The following is a 20632-nucleotide window of genomic DNA, read 5'->3' on the forward strand; positions in this document are numbered from 1 at the left end:
CGTCACACTTCCCGCGCCACTCGATCCAGCTCAGTGCTCACTGACAGCTGACTTTTGGCGGGACATTCGAGCACTTTGGCCTGACGCCTGAGGTTTCCATTATGTTTACATATCGCTTGTGGACACTGGGCTAGCTGGGGTGTTCATCAAACTCTCCACATTGCTGTAAACAACTAAACATGCCGAACAATTGCTCAGTGTTTGGATGCAATAACACTTAAAGAAAAACAGATTTAGGCACGACATGAGCGGATACCGTATCTGTGAATTTTTCTTACCGTATATCGAATCGAGGGTAGTAATTTCCAAATACCGTAACTATAAATTTACCAGGTAAAGAAGTACCGTATAACGAGGACTTACTTTATATATATATATATATATATATATATATATATATATATATATATATATATATATATATATATATATATATATATATATCAGTGCTTACTCCAATTGTGCGAGAAATGGGCCGGCATTGTGAGTCGCAAATTTGAAAATCGCAAAATTGGAAGTATTATTCCTATGGGAAAAATTGAATATGGTGGACCCCTTGTCCATGGTCGCCTAATTTTTCAATATTTTCCTAATATTTTGCCTATATTTATATCACATATATATTGAGCCAGGTATCTTTCCATATGAATGATCACAGTGTACAATGGCTACGAGAATCGAAAATCTGTCCACCATAGGTTTTTACAGCTTTTTCAATTTTTTCACTGTTTTTAAACACCATTCTCACAGTTGATTCTCCCACACCAAACTCTCTCGAAATATCACAGTTCCTTTTTCCATCTCTTTTCATCTTGATTATTTTCATCTTCTGCTCCAAAGTTAGCCTATGTTTTTCTTGGTTGGTGGCGCCATGTCGCACAAAGTCGAGCACAAGGATTTCTCCAAATTTGCAGAGAGAACTCCGTGGAGGTGTACGTAAACAAATGGAAGGCAAGAGGGAGCGGGGCAGTGTTGCCACATGAGATTCGTTGAATTACCGCCAGATTTTTATGAAAACTATCCAAAAACCACCAAACTATGATAAATATAATATGAATATGATAATAATATAGTATAATATGATAAATATGAATAAATTAATAAAATATTGCCTATATAATACAGTAATATATAATTTGCGGGAACGCTCTCTCTCCCGCCACCACTCACAATACCGGGAGAGAGCAAGATAGGAAATTAAAAAAATGGCAATTTTTGGTTCTTGGTCGCAAAATTGGCGTATCGCAAAATTTGAACTCGCAAAATTGGAGTAAGCACTGTACACGTACATACATGTATGAGCGGATACCGTATCTTTGAATTTTTCTTACCGTGTATCGAATCGAAGGTATTAATTTTCTAAATACCTTAACTGTGAATTTACCAGATACAGAAGTACCGTATAACAAGGACTTACTGTATATACATACATACATACATACATACATACATACATATATATATATATATATATATATATATATATATATATATATATATATATATATATATATATATATATATATATATATATATATATATATATATATATATATATATATATATATATATATATATATATATATATATATATATATATATATATATATATATATATATATATATATATATATATATATATATATATATATATATATATATATATATATATATATATTGTTACAAATGTGTGTGTGTATGTGCGTATGTGTGTTTTGCGCGGGCTGGCTTTGTGAGTGTTGGCGCGGCGCGCGGCGGCGCGGGAGAGAGAATCTCCGAGAGAGCACATGCGAGGCAAGACTGGGAGACGCACGCTTTGTTTTAAGACGTGCTTCTTGCCGTTGTGGTCTGTGGTGCCCGCCCCTGGAAATGCCTGTGAGTGCCTGAGTGCCCTGTGTGTGTGTGTGTGTGTGGAGACTGCCCTGTGATGTACTGTGAACTGAGGACTCAGTAAAGGACGTGAGTAAGCTGGTGTTTACCTGTCCGGCGTTACCCGCCATTGTGTGCCTCGTGTTGATGTGCTCCTGTGTGCTCTGGACCCTTGACAACGAAGCTGATGCAGCCAGTCAAAGCTGATAACCAAGGCTGAGAAGGTAACAGTGGTGTCAGGAGTGAGGATTTAGTGTCCTGTGTTTTACCGTGCTTGTGGTTGCTTGTGACTGGTTAGCGTGATGGAGCATGCTGAGGCTAATGGCTGTGGTGGTGAGGCTGAGCCGGGTGAGAGGAAGCCCGACCAGCTCGAGCTGATAACGTCTATGCTGGCGTCTATGAGGGCAGAACAGTCAGAACAGGGACGGCGGCAGGCGGAACACCACACAGCAGTTGATGGAGGTGTTGCAGTCTAGCCTGGGCTCCTTGAGGGCGGAGGCGCAGGATTACACCGATCGTTCCTGCGAAAGTGTGCGAGGTTAACTGGAGCAGAATCTGCAGGCAGTGAAGGGCGAGCTAGAGAAGGACCTGCAGGCGCTGCGGGATGAGGTGAGAGACATAAGGAATGAGACAGTTTGGCGCCAACCGGATATGGCGGGGGAGCCCGTGGCCCGACAAGGGGTGTTTCGGGAGCCCTGGGAGTGTCGCTTCTGTCCCTCCTGGTGTCGTGGACGGGGACTGGGGCCTTGTTGGAGCAGCGTGCCCGTGGAGGGCTCCTGGGGGCCCGCCAGCGGCCTCACGGCCTCTGGAAAACGCGGGTTTGTTGGCGTCAAGTTTCCCACCATCTTCCCTCGCTTCCCTGTCCGGCATGGCGCGCGCGCTTTGTCACCACCCTCACCGCCTAGCTCGCCTTTCCCCCGCTTCAAGTCTCGCAAGCCTGCCGAGTACGACGGTAAGGTAGCCTGGGAGTCCTATGCTGCCCAGTTTGATCTGCTGGCGGCTGCACAGGGCTGGGACCAGGCTGAGAAGGCCCTGCAGCTGGCCACAGCTCTCAGGTGTCCAGCTATCGAGGTTTTTGGCCACCTCCCGCCAACGCAGCGTGCCTCCTTCCCTGACATTGCTGAGGCAGTGCGTCGTCGCTTCGGGCACCGCCACCAGGCTGAGGTGTATCGTGCTGAAGAAGAGGACGAGGCAGAGGGGCGAGACGCTGTCCCAGCTGGCCCACGACGTAGAGGCAGTGGTGAGAAGAGCGTACCCAACGGCCGGTGAGGAAATGGTCACCGTGTTGCCTTCCTGGATGCCTTGGTGGACCACCAGCTGCAGATTTATGTGAGGCAGGCACACCCAGCTGACGTGCAAGTGGCTTTGGCTCGTGCAATGGAGTTTGAGGCCTTCATGCAGACCGCGAGCTCCCTGTCTACCTTCGCTCGGCCCCGCAGTGACGTGAGAGGACGCAAGGCTCAAGTGAAGAGGCCAGCGTCACGTGTGGCGAGCCCGGGAGTGTTCGGCGGGCGGTGCTGGCGGTGCGGTGAGAAGGGGCACGTGAGGGCCCGGTGCCCGAGGGAGCGAAGGGTGCGCTCTCGACCGGCCTGATCGTGTCGCCTTTCAGCCCTGATGCGAGGACTGCGGCGGGGCTGGACACCGCTCCAGCGCTTGCCCCAGCCCGAAGGAGGTCGTGTCAGCGGGAAACGACTACGGGCTGAAGGCAAGGGCCGGCTCTTAGCCGGCCAAAACTCCAGTGCCCCGGCTTGTGTGAAGTGTCACTACACCGTTGGCAGCGCGCAGGTGAGAGGCGCCGTGGACGGGAGGCCGTGTCGCATGACGGTGGACAGCGGCGCAGATCACACGTTGGTGCGGCCAGGGCTGGTGGAGGCTGAGTGGTTACCAGACTCGCCTCAACAGCTGTGTGGAGTAACGGTGGACTGCATGTCGCTGCAGGGTCCGATGAATGCTCGTGTGCGTGGAGGAAGATATGCCGGTCTTCGTCGCTGGCCTGGACGAGGAGTGTTTACTAGGATACGACTACCTGACGAGGATGGACGCCTGTGTTGACTTCAGGCAGAAAAGAATGACGGTACGTGGCTATGACGTGCCTTTCCTTCGTAAAGTCAGGCGTGCCGAGGTAATTACCAGGAAGCGACCGAGGCTGCCCCCCACGCACCAAGGCCCGCGTTCAGTGCCGTTTAACACGTGTGATGAAGGAGGCCGAGGGTCTGGTGGAGCCTGTGAGTGACCTGCAGCTGGCTGACGGTGTGGCACTTGGAAGGAGCCTCGTAAGAGCAGGGGAGGAGTTAGTCACTGTGTTACTGACTAACTTCTCTGACAAGGCTCGAAATATACCCGCCGGCACGCCGGTTGGGGCGTGTGAAGAGGTGCAGGGAACCGAGGCGCGGCGGCAGGGAGAGCGGCCGCGTGTGGCGGGCCAGCTGCCGGGCTTCCTGGAGGACCAAGCGCAGCGGAGCGCCACCCACCTGAAGGAGGCGCAGACTCGCGGAGGCCCACCGTGAGGTGCGCGGCAAGCTGAGGACGGCGAGTCGCACTATGAAGGCGCTGTACGACCGCCGCATGCGAGACGCCAGGTATGCAGAGGGTGTGGCTGCACAACCCCCGACGCAGGCGTGGCCTCTCGCCGAAGCTGCAGAGCCCCTGGGAGGGGCCCTATACCGTCGTGGCCGTGCCCTCGGCGGTCGCGTACAAGATCAGGAGAGGTCACAAGCGGGCGTTGGTAGTGCACGCGGACCGCTTGTGGCGCTACCACGGCCCTGGTCGCTTCTCCTGGGGTTCAGATGAGCCCGAGGAGGAAGGAAGTGCTGAAGAAGATGTCCCGGAAGCGATGGAGGACGTCCCCAAGGAGGTTGAGGAGGTAGTGGGCGGTGATGTGGGTGACAGCGAGCTGGTGGTGTAGACTACTACTCGCCCTGTCCGTCACCGCTGGCCTCCTGTGTATCTGAGAGATTTTGAACTGTCCTAAATGTTCTAGTTTATTTTGTATGCATTTTGCTTTTCTGTTTTCTAGTGTGAGGAAGGTCGGGTCGACCTTTTTGTAAGGGAGGGCAGTTATTACGAATGTGTGTGTATGTGCATATGTGTTTTGCCCGGGCTGGCTTTGTGAGTGTTGGCGCGGTGCGCGGCAGTGTTGCCACGCGTAGGGGAAATCCCCTACGGTAGGGGATTTTAGGCCTCTGTAGGGAGTAGGGGATACCTACGGGGAAAATCGCCTCATCGTAGGGGAATGTAGGGGAAAATTAAAAATTTTCAACTGTCAATCAATTTCATACACGAAATCAAAATGAGAGAGAGAGAGAGAGAGAGAGAGAGAGAGAATGACGAGTCTGATACGTGTCTATCCTTTCTCTACCTGACTCGACGATTCGTGTCCAGTACGGCTGGATTCGATCCCGTTAGTGACATTCCTCTCAATACTATTAAGAAACTATAGCATTTACAAGTCTGAAAATAAATATGGCACGACTGAAATTCAACTGAAATTCAATATGGCTTACATAGACAGTCCATCATTTCTTAATATAAGAGGATATTACTTTGTAGACACGTCGGGAGTTAGAATGTGTTAAGTATACCTCCATTTATTTTTTCCATTTTGAATCAAATTGGTTGCAGTTGGATAAAGTCTATCCTGGGATACTTGCAAGCGAAACCCTGTCAAAACTGAAGCCACACGAAAGAGGGAGCTTTCTTTCACGGTGTAGAAACTGGTACAAAACTGCATGCTGTCAAATTCTAAAAAGGATTAATCTAGTGGATCCAGTTTTTGCGGCACTCAAAGACGTTAACCATGAATACATTTTGAAGGATAAAGCTGAAGTGAACTCAGCAGCAGTCTTGTTTCAGAGGCTACCACGTTTTCTTCCTGATGCTAATGTACAAATCACTGATCGACAATGGAGGTCAATTTTAGTTGATGAAGAGGTGAAGAAAGGAGGATGGGAAAGTAAGAGCATTGAGGAGTTTTGGAAAGAAATGAGAAAAGTAGCTTCATATGAACAACTATCAACCTTCATGCTGAGAGTAACAGCATTACCCCAAAGTACAGCAGAAGTTGAAAGAACATTCTCGAAACTTAACAACAAATCAAAACTTAGAAATAAGTTATCGACTAAGACACTGGAATCAATAATTAAAACATACGAGAGATTTCCATCAAATTTTGCCCTGACCCCTTCTCTGTGTAAGCGGTATTCAAGTGCAAGAACAAGGTACTTCTCAAAATACTCGGATAAAGATGAAAATGCTATGTTCGTTGAAGCACAAGAATCTTCATAATCATCATCAACCTGCTAAGCATGTAAGTAAACATTTTTTTTCTTTTTTGCATGTGTAGTCTTTATTTCAGTATATAATCACGATTTGTGAGCGTAGGGTAATGTAGGGGAAAATCACCTTGGCTGTAGGGAAAATTAGTCATGGAAGCGTGGCAACACTGGTGCGCGGGGGAGAGAATCTCCGAAGGAGCACGTGCGAGGTAAAACTGGGAGACGCACGCTCTGTTTATTAAGACGTGCTTCCTGCTGTTGTGGTCTGTGGTGCCCGCCCCTGGGAATGCCTGTGAGTGCCTGAGTCCCCTGTGTGTGTGTGTGTGGAGGCTGCCCTGTGATGTACTGTGAACTGAGGACTCAGTAAAGGATGTGAGTAAGCTGCCAGGCTGGTGTTTCTCTGTCCGGTGTTTCCCGCCATTACCCGCCATTGTGTGCCTCGTGTTGATGTGCTCCTGTGTGCTCTGGACCCTTGACAACGAAGCTGATGCAGCCAGTCAAAGCTGATAACCAAGGCTGAGAAGGTAATAATATATATATATATATATATATATATATATATATATATATATATATATATATATATATATATATATATATATATATAATTGCTTACTGAGTCAGATTCCGTTCTTCACCCGAACAGCGGCAGCTACCCTCTTGCTCTGTACTCCATAACTGACGTGTGTGTGTGTTTCATAGGATATTCTTTTGTGGAAATAGAGAAATGTGAAGTTGTTTTGTTGGCGCGGTGTTGAGTAAAGTGAAGGGGGTGACTGTCACCAACCGCGGTACATCCTCCTCCCTCCCAAACGGTGTAATGAGGCCCCCAAAGACAAGGTTAAATGAGTTTGCTTGAGAAAATGTCAACATTTGGTACATGGTTCCCATAAATTAGTGTTCTTAGACCCATAGAACAGATTAAGTGAGCTTTTCTTGAGAAAATAAGGATTTTGGCACTTGTTGACGCCAAAGCCGTGCAGATGAAAAGTTTAAAGTAGCTACATTAACTTTGTGTGTAGTGGATTATACTGTAGTTTTTTTTTTTTTATACCATGTGGGCTTTTCACGGGAGTTTATGGGCTAAAGGGGATACTTTTTTTGGGGTACCTCCTATCTCAAAGCCCACCCGCAAGGAAACCATTGCCCCGAGTGAGAAAGCCTAACCTACACTCGGACCGTGGACAGGATTCGAATCCATGCGCTTGGAGACCCCTCAGACCCCAAAGCACGCATGGTTCCACTGTACCACGGCGGCCCGTGTATTTACTTTGTAGTGAGTGATGTATCCCTCTTCCGGTCACCAGGACTATAAGCAAAAACAAACGTGATTGTGGGGAGAAAGTTCACTTGATATTATTCCATCAATTTGTTTATTTATTGTATTTTTCCAATTAAATTTATTGGAGTCTTGTGAATTTGTATTCTTGCATTAATCACTTAAAATCAAACCTGTGCCTTAATTCAGCTACCACTACCATTTTGTCAAAAAGAAAGTTACAAAATTTTCATAATCTTTCCTTTTTCATCGTAAGTTGTTTTCACAATCATTTTTTCGCCGTATTACACTGGTGGCAACGGTTAGAGTTATAGTCAAAGCAGTTAGCCTGGAGCACTCATCACTCACGGATAATGTGTACCATTATAAATTATCATAGTAGATTTGTAAAATCGTATCTTTAAAAAACAAAACACACACACGTGGAATTAAAGCAATGAATCACCTCATCACTTTCTACTACATGACACCTCACCACCCTCAAGACTATCTCAGCTGCCTGGATGCCAAGGTCATCCTCTGCGGTGGTCTCGATTGCGGCAAAGTGCCAGACCACTATGAACGCAGCAGACTACACCAGTACTGCCCATCAACCCTACTTTGCTTTCTTCTCAGGACCTCCGCCAGGCATGGTGGTACCTGGTCTTTTTTCAGGAAGATGGTCCACCCACAACCCCTTTCACCTTCCCGTTAACTAGTAACGGTGTCCTCCTCACCACTGATGCCCAAAAAGCAGTGTCTTGCCACCCATATTCACACAACACTCAGCTCTCCAGATCCTGTGCCCACACCTGTGCTACTCTCTTCCTCACACTCCAGCCATGATATTAGGACTGCTATAAATCCCCAGGAACTCACCTCAACCTTACACTCACTGTCTGCTAGGAAGGCAACGGGACTGGATGACGTGCCAAACGAGTTTCTTTGATGCTCAGCTGCAGCTCCTGGACGTCCTCAACAACAGCTGGTTGTCAGGGACGTTCCCTTCAGTATGGCATCTTGCCATCACTGTTCCTATTTCTAAACCTGACAAGGATCCGACAGTGGCCTTCTTTTATAGACATATTAGCCTCTTGTCTAACATTAATAAGGTTTTCGAGCATGTCATTCAAAATAGACTAACCTGGAGGTTGGAACGTACCACCCAACATGTTCGGTTTTTGCCCTCACCAGGGCACCCTTGATGCCTTGCTGTTGTTGGAGCATCACATTCAGGAAGGATTTACCCACAAAAAATTAATTTTAGTAGCTTTTTTAGATATTAAGGATGCTTTGACATGCTCACTACCCCTCTTCTCAGACTCAGTCTCTGCCCTCCAAATCATAAAATCCCACCACAACTTCACTCTCATCATCCATCACCTCATCCTCCACCTGACCTCCCTAGGACACACCATCGATCTTCAGTGGGTGCCCTCCCATGTCGATGTCATGGGAAACACGGTGGTTGACAGGGCAGCAACAGAGGCAAACACCCACCCCTCCCCTATTGACTTAGCTACTGGCCAGACAGACTTCCTAACTGACCTCAAGACAGCCTGCAGGCGACACTTGAACATAACATTGACTGATGCCTTACAGGACACCTCACTGGGACACATTAGACAGGACACAAGACACCACTAGTGGACTTACTCCCCCAACCAAAGGGTTGGTTGGGGGTACAGTGGAACCATGCGTGCTTTGGGGTCCGAGGGGTCTCTAAGCGCACGGGTTCGAATCCTGTCCATGGTCTGAGTGTAGGTTGGGCTTCCTCACTCGGGGCAACGGTTTCCTAGCAGGTGGGCTTTCAGATAGGAGGTACCACAAAAAGTACCCCCTTTAGCCCATAAATTCGTGCAAAAAGCCCACATGGTATAAATAAAAAAACAAAACAAAACACAGGCACTGGACACAACAGTCACCAGACTGAGAATTGGCCACACCTGCCCCAACACCCACCTGCATAGGCTGGGCATGACAGATTTTCCTCACTGCCCCTGTTGCCCTACACAGCCTGACACCCCAGAATACCTGCTACTGCACTGCCCTTGTCACCACTCTCACTGTATGACTCTCCTTCACTCGCTATCTGCGAGCCAACACGACTGACCTGGGTGGCTGCACAAATACCACTCTGGCTTTCAAGACTCTCAACCTCACCAGGACCTTCCTACAAAAAACAAATCAGCTCCACTGCATACTGCACCTTTGGGGCACTAGAGGCTGTGACACACAGCCTACACGGCCCCAATAAACCCCCAAGAAGAAGCAGCAGCCTGGTCTTATCTAAGTTTGGGTTCAGCACAGCAAGTATGGAGAACATTGCATGATAGCTCTTAATGGATTAGAGACAGTGGAACTTGCTCCCATATGAGCACTATGAAGGGCAGTTATTCTCCATAAGGGGAAACATGTTACATGTGGCTGAACCCCACATCTTGGTGAGGCTTCTTGCTGCTACTGGCGACGGCGTGAGGGGTGAGATGGGGGTGGGCATCAGACACATCAATCACAGGCAAGGCATGAGAGGTGATGGTGGGCAGACAGGGTTGGCTGGCGACTCATGAAGTGCGGGAAACAAGAAAGAACCTGGGGCTACGTAGTGCCGCAGCAGAGGAAAGAGTCGCAGACCCTGGAAATTGGGTAGGTGTCATGCCAGGGAAAGCAAGAAAAAGAGGGGCCTGGGGATTGCAGCAGCATCACGCCAGAGAGAGAGGACAGGGAGGGGGCTGGGGACTAGGGCAGTACCACACTAGGGAGAGAATGTAGAAGAGAATTGGTTAGGAAAGCCAGCTCATTCCTGCCTGAAGCTGACTGGTCTTGCTCCTTATATAACCCTCAGACATCCAAGGATAATGCACAGCGCATGTGCAGGCTGTGTGTCGCTTCCTGCTGTGGCGCTGTCCTTGGCTTCACAGCAAGATATCATATATGGATGATTCAAGTTGATTTTAGGTATTGTACTGTATGTGTATGATTGCTTTTTTTTTTGTAGGAATGTTTAGTTGCCATTGCATAGAGAATGAAATAGACCTAGACCTGCGGTTCCCAACCTATGGTATGAGGAGGCCTTCCAGTTAGTACATGAGTACTTTTGGGATCATATGTGATTTTTAGTTAAATTAAATGAATTAATTTTTCAGAAAATTTATTATTGCTTTATACAAGATAGTCTGGCATCTATCAGCTGGTGGAAAAGAAACAGATGTATCATATTTGCTGGAATTTTGTTTTCTGGAACCAGGTACACTGGCACACTATGGGACCTCCAAGTGGAACTCCCCAGGAAAAGTTTGGGGAGTCACTGACCTAGACAGACCAATCAAGACAGGTTAGAGTATCGAGGAGGAAAAGAAAACAAAGGAACAGTAGAAATTTCACTTAAGTTTCAGTCTTGGCATTATGGCATCAAGACAAAACCTGATTCTTGTGAACAAATTTTCTTAAAATAATGCACTGTCATGGAGGAAATTTCTTCTGACAAACAGGAATCAATGATTAACATAATGATTAGCCAAAAGTTTTATATGGCATGTATCTTCCTTTAAAAAGTCCACTTCAGCTTTTTTTTCTGTAGATCTTCCACCTGACAAAACAAATCACATATACATTTAAGAATTGAGTAAGTTATTCCAGGGAAGAGCAATTCTTCCAGTTTACACTCGCCTCTTTCATACAAAGACAAATAAAACAGCATGTCTCAGTAATGTATTTATGAATATAGCACAATAATAACACTTTTAATATATGGATGCTCTTACCTAAACCCAAAGGCTTTATTTACATGTATATGTACAGCTTTTGATCTGGCAAAATAGTGATTATTAAAATAGTCAATATTACATACATAAGCTGATGAATGTATGATGATTTAAACAGATGTGTAAATCATACAGCAAATGAAGTGTAGGATAAGTAAGTTGCGGTCTGGGCAGAGGTGCACAGGGCTCATGCAGCACAGCGCTGCAGGACAAACCATCACATGCTGGTGATGCTTGGTGGAGCCACGCCTCCCACCAAACACTCGGCTTAACTCTCCACTTGTCTGGCTTCATAATGTTTCCATAATAATAACTTTTTTTCTTTTTGAGAAAATGAGTGAAATCTTTTTTACAAAATTAAGTTGGTTGCATAAGACTTCCTTGTCTGCTAATGTGCCAACTTTTCATCCAGTTATGCTTTTCTTTAGCAAATTCAATCTTCTTACTTTCAAGAATAATTTAAAAGGAATATATATATATATATATATATATATATATATATATATATATATATATATATATATATATATATATATATATATATATATATATATATATATATATATATATATATATATATATATATATATATATATATATATATATATATATATATATATATATATATATATATATATGATTTTTTATATAACAAGGAGTCTTACTGAGCTCCTACCTAATACAATCCTCTCTGATGTTAAAACAGCACTCAATATCCTAGTGTAGCAATGTCACATTCCCATGAATCATCTTTCCCAAACAACAAACTATACATTGCAAATTATATAAACAAGGAAGTGATCAAAACACCAAAATGTGACAAGGACTTATAGTTTCCCAATGCCCATGCCACTTCATGCCCCCTGCCTGTGTGAGGGTGTCAGGGTGTGAGGATGATGCCTGCCACCTCTTGCCTCACCCTGTTTCCATTTCACTTTCCCTCACTACTTTATGATGTGTGTGTGTGTGTGTGTGTGTGTGTGTGTGTGTGTGTGTGTGTGTGTGTGTGTGTGTGTGTGTGTGTGTGTGTGTGTGTGTGCGTGCGCACACGAGCTTTCAAGCCCTGCACTGGCACCCTGTAACTGTCTCCAGAATTTTAGTTCACCTATCTGGAGGAAACTGATTACTGTGTGCAACAAAACACAGTGAATTTAGTGAATCACAAAGGTCAGACAGCTAAAAGTGAGCCTCAATAAGATGTGCTACCTACACTTACTAAGGGATCACACACTAGAGGCAAATAAATAATCTGTTGCTTGCTTATTCACCATGCCACTTGTAGTGCAACATTTCTGTAAATCATGAATAGAAACAGTTCTCATCTAATGATTGTATTGTGAAAGATTTCAGAAATATTTCCTACATAATTTCAATCAAGATTTACAGAAAGCAAGTGGTCTGAATAACATTACATTAATCCATAACAGCAGGGGAACGAAACCTGCTTTCCATGAAAGGAGCACCAATATTCTGATGCAATATTTGCTTGTGTGAAAACCCACAATATCTTTTGTCATGATGCTATGCTGACAATTATCAATGAAATAGTGACCCAGTATGAGTCAGGAATAATAAGTATTCAAATCTACAATAAGTGCACTACTTGGAATTTTGTGATTACCAAGTGAATTAAGACATTTAATTCATATGGATCATTCATTGAGGGAAGGAAAGGTTACCAGGGACTGACTGAACATACTGAAAGTCTCACTAAGTCACACAACACTGAGGATATGAGAATTGAGGGCCACAGGACAGAGGGGTGAGTCAAGGGCTGGCACAGCATCACCCACCATGAGACTAGAGTGTATAGATGTCACCTGTGCTGCCATGGTTTGACACCACAGCCGGCAACAGACAGGTTCATGTCAGCTAGTAATAAATACAGTACAGTGTTCAGCCCTGCAAAGCAACACAGGCTTGGTGCAAAGACCATGTTACAATATATATCTAAAATAGCTACAAAAAATAGGTACTTTTATATCAAACAAAATTAGTAACTGTAAGTATAAAAACAATGATTTGCATGAATATGATTCAAGACATAAATAATGGGCAAACAGAAGGAGCAGTGTGAGGTGTGAAGAGTGAGCACTCCCAAAGAGCTGGCATGAACTAGTGAAGAAGAGGGCGAGGCAGGAGAGTGTGGCAGATGTCTGTGGACATCCACCACAGCTCCCTCCTCTGTCTCAAGGCACTGGCTGCTCCCGGAACGTCTAATAAAGAGAGTCATGGACGGCCTGCACTACTAACGACCAGTCCACGGTCCTTGCCGGGATTCCAGACTTCCTCCCACCACAAAAGACCTTCCACCATTTCTGTGGCTGGTGGCAGCTTTGATATGTTACCCAAATCACAAAGCTTAGTCCACAAATGACGGCTTTCACATCTACGAGACTTGGTGTGGAAATAAAGTGTAATCGCAAAGACATGTTGAGCTGGTGAAGTAAGAGTACAGATGACTAATGTAACAAACAGAAAAGCTGGCACCTACAAGGAATGTATGTAAATCACTTCTCAAGACAAATTAACATTTTGTTAAAGGACTTGCCATCCAAGAGGACACTCTAGTTAAGAATAAAAAAGGATATCAAAATTAAACTTTCTCTTTTACAGTAAATCTTAACAACTTTTCATTCACTTTCTTATCCTGTTGTTTTACCATGTGATAGCTGGAAAAAAATCTGTTGACCTACAAATGCAAATCCTGTATAAAGAGGCAACAAATATATATATATATATTAAGTATGTTAAAGTCTCCATCACAATACCATGGCACACACATTACTTCCTCCACAAAAGATGACATCACACTGGACAGCTGACTTTTCTGACCACAAACAAACATAACATGGCTCTATTTGAATATGAAATTATACAAAAATAGTCCAGGTTGATGCAGTAATGCACAAAACATAACACGAGTGCAACGACCAGAATAGTTTTCAATTAATCAATAAGTAACAAGGAACATATCTAGGGTCTAAGTAACCGAAGGTCTCCTCAACATCAGCAGAGTCAACATTAAAGAACTAAGAACTGTCTTGTACTCTGTCACCTTCGCTTTTTTTTTTTTTTTAAGGTTTTATTTAGATTTTGGCTTAACACCCCAATGGTTACAAAATGTGAGCAGATAATTGCATGAACATCAACAATATTTACACAAGAAAAAAACAGGAGTAACTTGGCACTCTTGGAAGTATATTTTTGGAAGATGGTTCCCCCCACTGCCTGGTTCTTATCATCCACCACTTCCACAAAACCCAGGCAATCGGCGCGCTAGTAAATATTGCACACTCCACTTTCTGCCGTCCCTTCTGCCACCCTGACTCGGGTTATCACACGGGTAACAAGAGAGAGAGAAGTGTTAATGGGTCAGTACTTGGCCTCAACAAGATTCATCACGAGCAAAAGGTATGTGGTATGATACAGAAGGCACTTCTATGCAGTTCTACTTTTGCACTTTCACACAGTGCCAGTGCAAAATTCACTTCTCCCATGAGTGTAGTGGAAATGCTGGAGCTGTCTTCCCCAGTGGGAGACTGGCCTAGGATGGTGATTGGAGCACACACAGACAAGACTTCTTCCCTCCTGCTGACACCAACATCACTCACCAGATTCATTATCATCAACCACAGCCAAATGAAGAAGCAATTACTTCTATCTGTTCTTCATCTAAATCTTTCTCTCTTCCTCTCTCTGTCTCTACCTTATAGGTATACTGGTGTTAACTGTGTCTTTCGGATATCACTTAATGAAGCCTCACTCACTTGTGCACGATGGATAATTTCTATCTTTTTATTTTGCATAGGCAAGCAGACACACACTAGAGCCGAAAATACGTACACTTAGCCCAGCACGAGGAGGACAAGGGACACACACGGCTGGCCTGCCTCACCCAGCACCTCACCGGCCTTAGCAGTGGGAGGATGCTTCTGTGCCATACATTTTGGCACCCACTTGTAGGTGGAGAGGAGCATGGGGTGGAGGGGGAGGTGGAGAGGTGTGGGTGTGGGTGGGGAAGTGAAGGGAGGACTGGGAAGAGGCAGAAGACATGGAGGCAGTGGAGGGGTTGGGACCAGGAGGAGGAGGTGGGGCTCTGCGCTGACCCATTGGCTTGACTGAAAGAAAATACCAAAACAATTCTAACAAAGGACTCCTTAGTAGTCATGGAGTAAACACACAATAACAGAGACACCAAAGCAGATTGACTGACAACTCCCTGGTCACTGGTCATGATACTAATTATTTATTGTCAGTCATGGAAAGCAACCACAGATAGTGAAAGTAATTATAGAACACAGTTGTAATGAAAAAAAAAAAATAAATAAAAAAATAAATAAATAAATAAGCAGTTTAAAGCCATGGAGTAATAATACCAAAGGAATTCAACCAGACGATACAGAAATGTCAAGTGACTCCCTTTATGCTGAATCAAATAGGAGGAGATGTTGATATGTTCATAAAAATAAAATCTCAATATTAAATCAATCTAACAAGAAACCTAATCTAAGAAGTAGTAGAACATTAAGTTAAAAATAAAAATCAGAAGAAGGGAATCAGGGAAATGATAGGGATCTACACAGAATAAAAGAAAAAAAATCTGACAAGAAAGATACAGAAATACAAACTGGAAAGCAAAATTATTGACTACTTAAGTGTTATATACTGAAGAAAGGAGTTTATATAAGTGATCAGGAAGATTCAGTGAAGCACTACACAAAACTCACTAAGAGTTTTATGTGAGAAAAAATTAAATATTACAAAAGCACACAAGTGCAGTTTCCATCATGTGTTCTGAACCATTAAAATAGTCATCAATCTTTTTCTTTCTCAGTCAAGAATCAAAAATTAATTACCAGATAAATCTCAAAAAGGAAACCTACAAGCTTCCATCACACTTACATTCTTTGGGATATTGACAGGCAATATTATCAGTGTCATTTTTTTACATACACATATTTAAAAGTGAGACAAATAAACAAATAATTAAACAGTATCTTTGAAGTATTCCTGCTATTTGGTTACCAGTTATACCCAGACAATCCCACAGCCAAGACAGCACATCACTCAACAAGGTGACTCTACCAGCCATGCACTCACACCACTACACTACAATCATCTCCAGCAGTGTCACCTGTTAAAAAATACTTGCATGCACAAACAGACAGATTCACAGGGACAAGAAATTAATTTTTAGCATGCAGCAATATCATCTCTGTTCATGATCAACAATATGTATGCAAAAGCTGACAAAATGATGACATGTGCACATGCATGCATGCATGTGCACACGCGCGCACACACACACACACACACACACACACATGAGCATAAAGCTCAGGCCCTGTAAAACTACAACCAGGTAAATATATACACACACACACACACACACACACACACACACACACACACACACACACACACACACACAGTTGTGTGGACTCCCCATAAAAAGAAACACATAAGAAAATTAGAGAGACTACAAAAAATGGCTACAAGAATGGTTCCAGAATTTAAAGGGATGACATATGAGGAGAGACTAAAGGCAATGGATCTACCAACCTTGGAGCAGAGAAGAGAGAGAGGGGATCTGATACAAGTTTATAAATTGATTAAAGGAATGGATGAAGTGGATAATGAGAAACTGATCCTGAGAGAAGAATATGACTTTAGAAGCACAAGATTGCATAGTAAGAAACTAAGGAAGGGACGATGTCTGAGAGATGTTAAAAAATTTAGTTTCCCGCAAAGATGTGTTGAGACTTGGAACAGTTTGAGTGAGGAAGTGGTGTCAGCAAAGAGTGTACATAGTTTTAAAGAAAAATTAGATAAGTGTAGATATGGAGACGGGACCACACGAGCATAAAGCCCAGGCCCTGTAAAACTACACCTAGGTAAATACACACACACACACACACACACATAATTTGCTAAGGAATATTGGAGTAGCATTTCACTATATGGACAAGGAAATGATGAAGAAATTGATAAGTACTAAAATAAGACCTAGATTGGAATATGCAGGAGTTGTGTGGATTCCCCATAAAAAGAAACACATAAGAAAATTAGAGACTACAAAAAATGGCTACAAGAATGGTTCCAGAATTTAAAGGGATGACATATGAGAGACTAAAGGCTCTGGATCTACCAACCTTGGAGCAGAGAAGAGAGAGAGGGGATCTGATACAAGTTTATAAATTGATTAACGGAATGGATGAAGTGGATAATGAGAAACTGATCCTGAGAGAAGAATATGACTTTAGAAGCACAAGATCGCATAGTAAGAAACTACAACTAGGTAAATACACACACACACACACACACACACACACACACACACACAGGAGTAATGTGGACCCCTCATAAAAAGAAACACATAAGGAAATTGGAGAGACTACAAAAAATGGCTACAAGAATGATTCCAGAATTTGAAGGGATGACATATGAGGAGAGACTAAAGGCTATGGATCTACCAACCCTGGAACAAAGAAGGGAGAGAGGAGACCTGATACAAGTTTATAAATTGATCAACGGAATGGACCAAGTGGATAATGAGAAACTGATCCTGAGAGAAGAATATGACATTTGAAGCACAAGATCGCATAGTAAAAAGCTGAGAAAAGGAAGATGTCTGGGAGATGTTAAGAAATATAGTTTTCCGCAAAGATGTATTGAGACATGGAAGTATTGTCTGCAACGAGTGTGCATACTTTTAAAGTAAGATTGGATAAGTGTAGATATGGAGACGGGGCCACACGAGCATAAAGCCCAGGCCCTGTAAAACTACAACTAGGTAAATACACACACACACACACAAAAAAAAAAAAAATAAATAAAAATAAATAAAAAATAAAATAAATAAATAAATAAATAAAATAAATAAATAAAAAAATAAATAAAAAATAAAAAAATTAAAAATAAATAAATAAAATAAATAAATAAAATAAAATTCAATAATAATTGCCAGCTTAATGTCATATCCATTAATATAACATCAATAAGTAAACAGACAAGCAAAAGACAGTCAGCAGAGTGATGCATGAAGGTAACACATCATAAACCGGTTGTGGCAGATGAAACCACTTCCTGAGTAGTACACAATCTGAGACAGTGTGTTTTGCACTGAGGCAACCATGTAATGTCAGGAGCTGTATTTTGAGTTGCTCTTTTGATACAGACTGGCTCTAACTAGACACCCATGCTTTGCCATCCCATGAGTCTTCAAATACATCAGAGAACTTTGATTTAGAAAGATTTATCTAATTTCCATTTTTTAAAGTTATGAAAACGATTATTTTATAATTAAACTTTAGTGTTAGCTATAAAATACTTAAAAATGGCTAAATTGAAAAAAAAAATCTCCATTTACGTACTTTCAAATAATGAAAAAAAAAAAATAAATAAATAAATAAATAAAAAAAAAAAAAAAATAAATAAATAATAATAAATAAAAATAAATCACATAATTTGCATAGTGATTAACCTGTGCACACATCTCATTCCCTCAATGCTGTAAAGCTCATTATTCCTGTGGACAACACTACGCCTTCCCACATGGTCAAAATGCTGCTGCTTTTCTCTTTGCTTATAAGCAAAATCTGTTATTTGTACTTCACAATTCTGCATGGAGCACTTCCACAAGAACTTTAAGATTCCTGGATGCTGCAGGACAAACTAATGCAACCCTACAGACCACTCAGGAAAGTAAACATAACATTTACTGTAGTGTAAAGCAAACTAAAATTGATGATCTTCAATTGACTCTTGAACAGGGGTTTCACCAGTATGAAGAAAATGTAACTTAAGGAACCTTACTATAACAATATTATTACATTGAAAGGTAAAACCAACCACTGAATTAATTCCTAGATATCTGGTGCATAAAGGCTAATGATGTAGATGAGCACCCTTGTTACAAAACAGCGTGTACTTCAGGTACACTCTTCACACTGCCATGCAAAATAAATGTTAAATTTTACCACAAGCAAATACTGACTGCAATTCTTTTCTATTAAGAATAATGACGTCATCTATAAAATTCACTACCACAACAAAATCTATTCCTTTCTACTGAGAATAATGAAATAGTTTATATAGTTCATGAGCTCACTTTTAACAAACCATTGAATTCTTCTCCATCAGGAATTCATCAGACAAGAAATTCTCCAGTTCAGAATTTTGTGCCATTAGCCATTTTATTGACATAAGGAAGGGTCTATGGAGGTCAGAAGATTCATGGCCACAGTCTTCAAGATTTTAATCCCCTACATGAGTTCGTGAAGCTGTATAAAGTCACCAGATTGTCACCAGAAGGAATATGGAAATGCATCATGATACTGAAGGGGCTACAAATGATTAAGTCATCCATTAATTCCTCACTTCAAAAAATTTCATTGCTTTTTTTCCCTCGGTTCCTTCCAAATAACATCTCAGACTATTTTGTTATTTCTCAGTGGCATGTTCCTTTCAGAAACTGCTTACAAATATATATCTACTTCTTCCCTACATCAGATAACCTTTTCAAACATTACCTTACGGTATATCATCATTTCTCAATCTGATAGTCATTTCATATACTATTTTTGTTTTGTAATTCTACACTACAACAAACTTCTTTAAAACACTGCTTTGTTTTTCTTTTGTTTTAATTAACACTGCATGTAAACACAACAATATCTTGGGTTAGTAACTCTACAAAATAATAAACAGTTATTAAAAAACTGTCACTCATAACCACACACACACACAAACACACACACACACACACACACACTTGCCTTCAGATGAATTTTATGTAGCTATAAAAAGGAACTATGGAGAAAAAATGGAATATCTGAAAAGAAGAACCAAAGAATTCATCCCTGCAGGAAAACTAAGAGTAGGTGACTTTTGTACAAAGCATGAACTTAACTCAAAATATACACATTCATGCAGCAAGTTGACTGACAGGAAATCAAGCATGCAAGTTGGACAGTAAATTTAAAAGTAAAACAATTATTTATTTGTGGTGTACTGCCCAGACCTCAGACAAAACTGGAAAGCAGTTGGAAAATGTTATGGAAGGAATCTTTATACAGGAGATAGTAGCGGATGCACGTGACAAGGACTGACGAGTGGAATAATTCAAATACATCTTGTGTATATCTGTACATGAGCATCTGGCTTTTTGTGACAAAGCTTCAATTTACTCTCATATAGTTTTTTTTATACTATGGCAAACTATGACAAGCTATTCTTTCACCAATTTTGGAGCCTCTAACCTGATTCTATTATGGATAATGGAAACTCATTTTCTTCCATGAAATCAAAAAGAAATTTCTTAAACTATCTGCCAACCTGATTCTTACTGTCCCTAAACTTTTGTTATTGCAAAGATGAAACAACGTCCCATGTTTACTTGAATCTCATCATGTACTGTATGTGTATGCTTACTGCATCAAATGTAGTCTTCAACTACTGGTGTC

At 42.3% G+C, this 20632-nt stretch overlaps 1 protein-coding gene across 7 annotated transcripts in view; it reads right to left on the reverse strand.

The window, feature by feature from the left end:
• Positions 1–11102: 11102 nt before the first annotated feature.
• LOC123502995 (WAS/WASL-interacting protein family member 1-like) overlaps positions 11103–20632 on the reverse strand; it is a 97198-nt gene continuing 87668 nt past the window's right edge. For 6 of the 7 annotated variants that reach the window (XM_045252334.1, XM_045252332.1, XM_045252327.1 and 3 more), the window contains one exon: positions 11103–15286. In XM_045252334.1, coding sequence (XP_045108269.1) covers positions 15081–15286 — 206 coding nt within the window. In that variant the 3' untranslated portion in view covers positions 11103–15080. Of the gene's footprint in view, positions 15287–19795; positions 20002–20632 lie in introns of those variants that run through there. The other variant, XM_045252333.1, reaches the window with a different exon arrangement.

The sequence above is a fragment of the Portunus trituberculatus genome, chromosome 13 (genome assembly GCF_017591435.1).
Source record: "Portunus trituberculatus isolate SZX2019 chromosome 13, ASM1759143v1, whole genome shotgun sequence".
In the NCBI taxonomy this organism is placed as follows: domain Eukaryota; kingdom Metazoa; phylum Arthropoda; class Malacostraca; order Decapoda; family Portunidae; genus Portunus; species Portunus trituberculatus.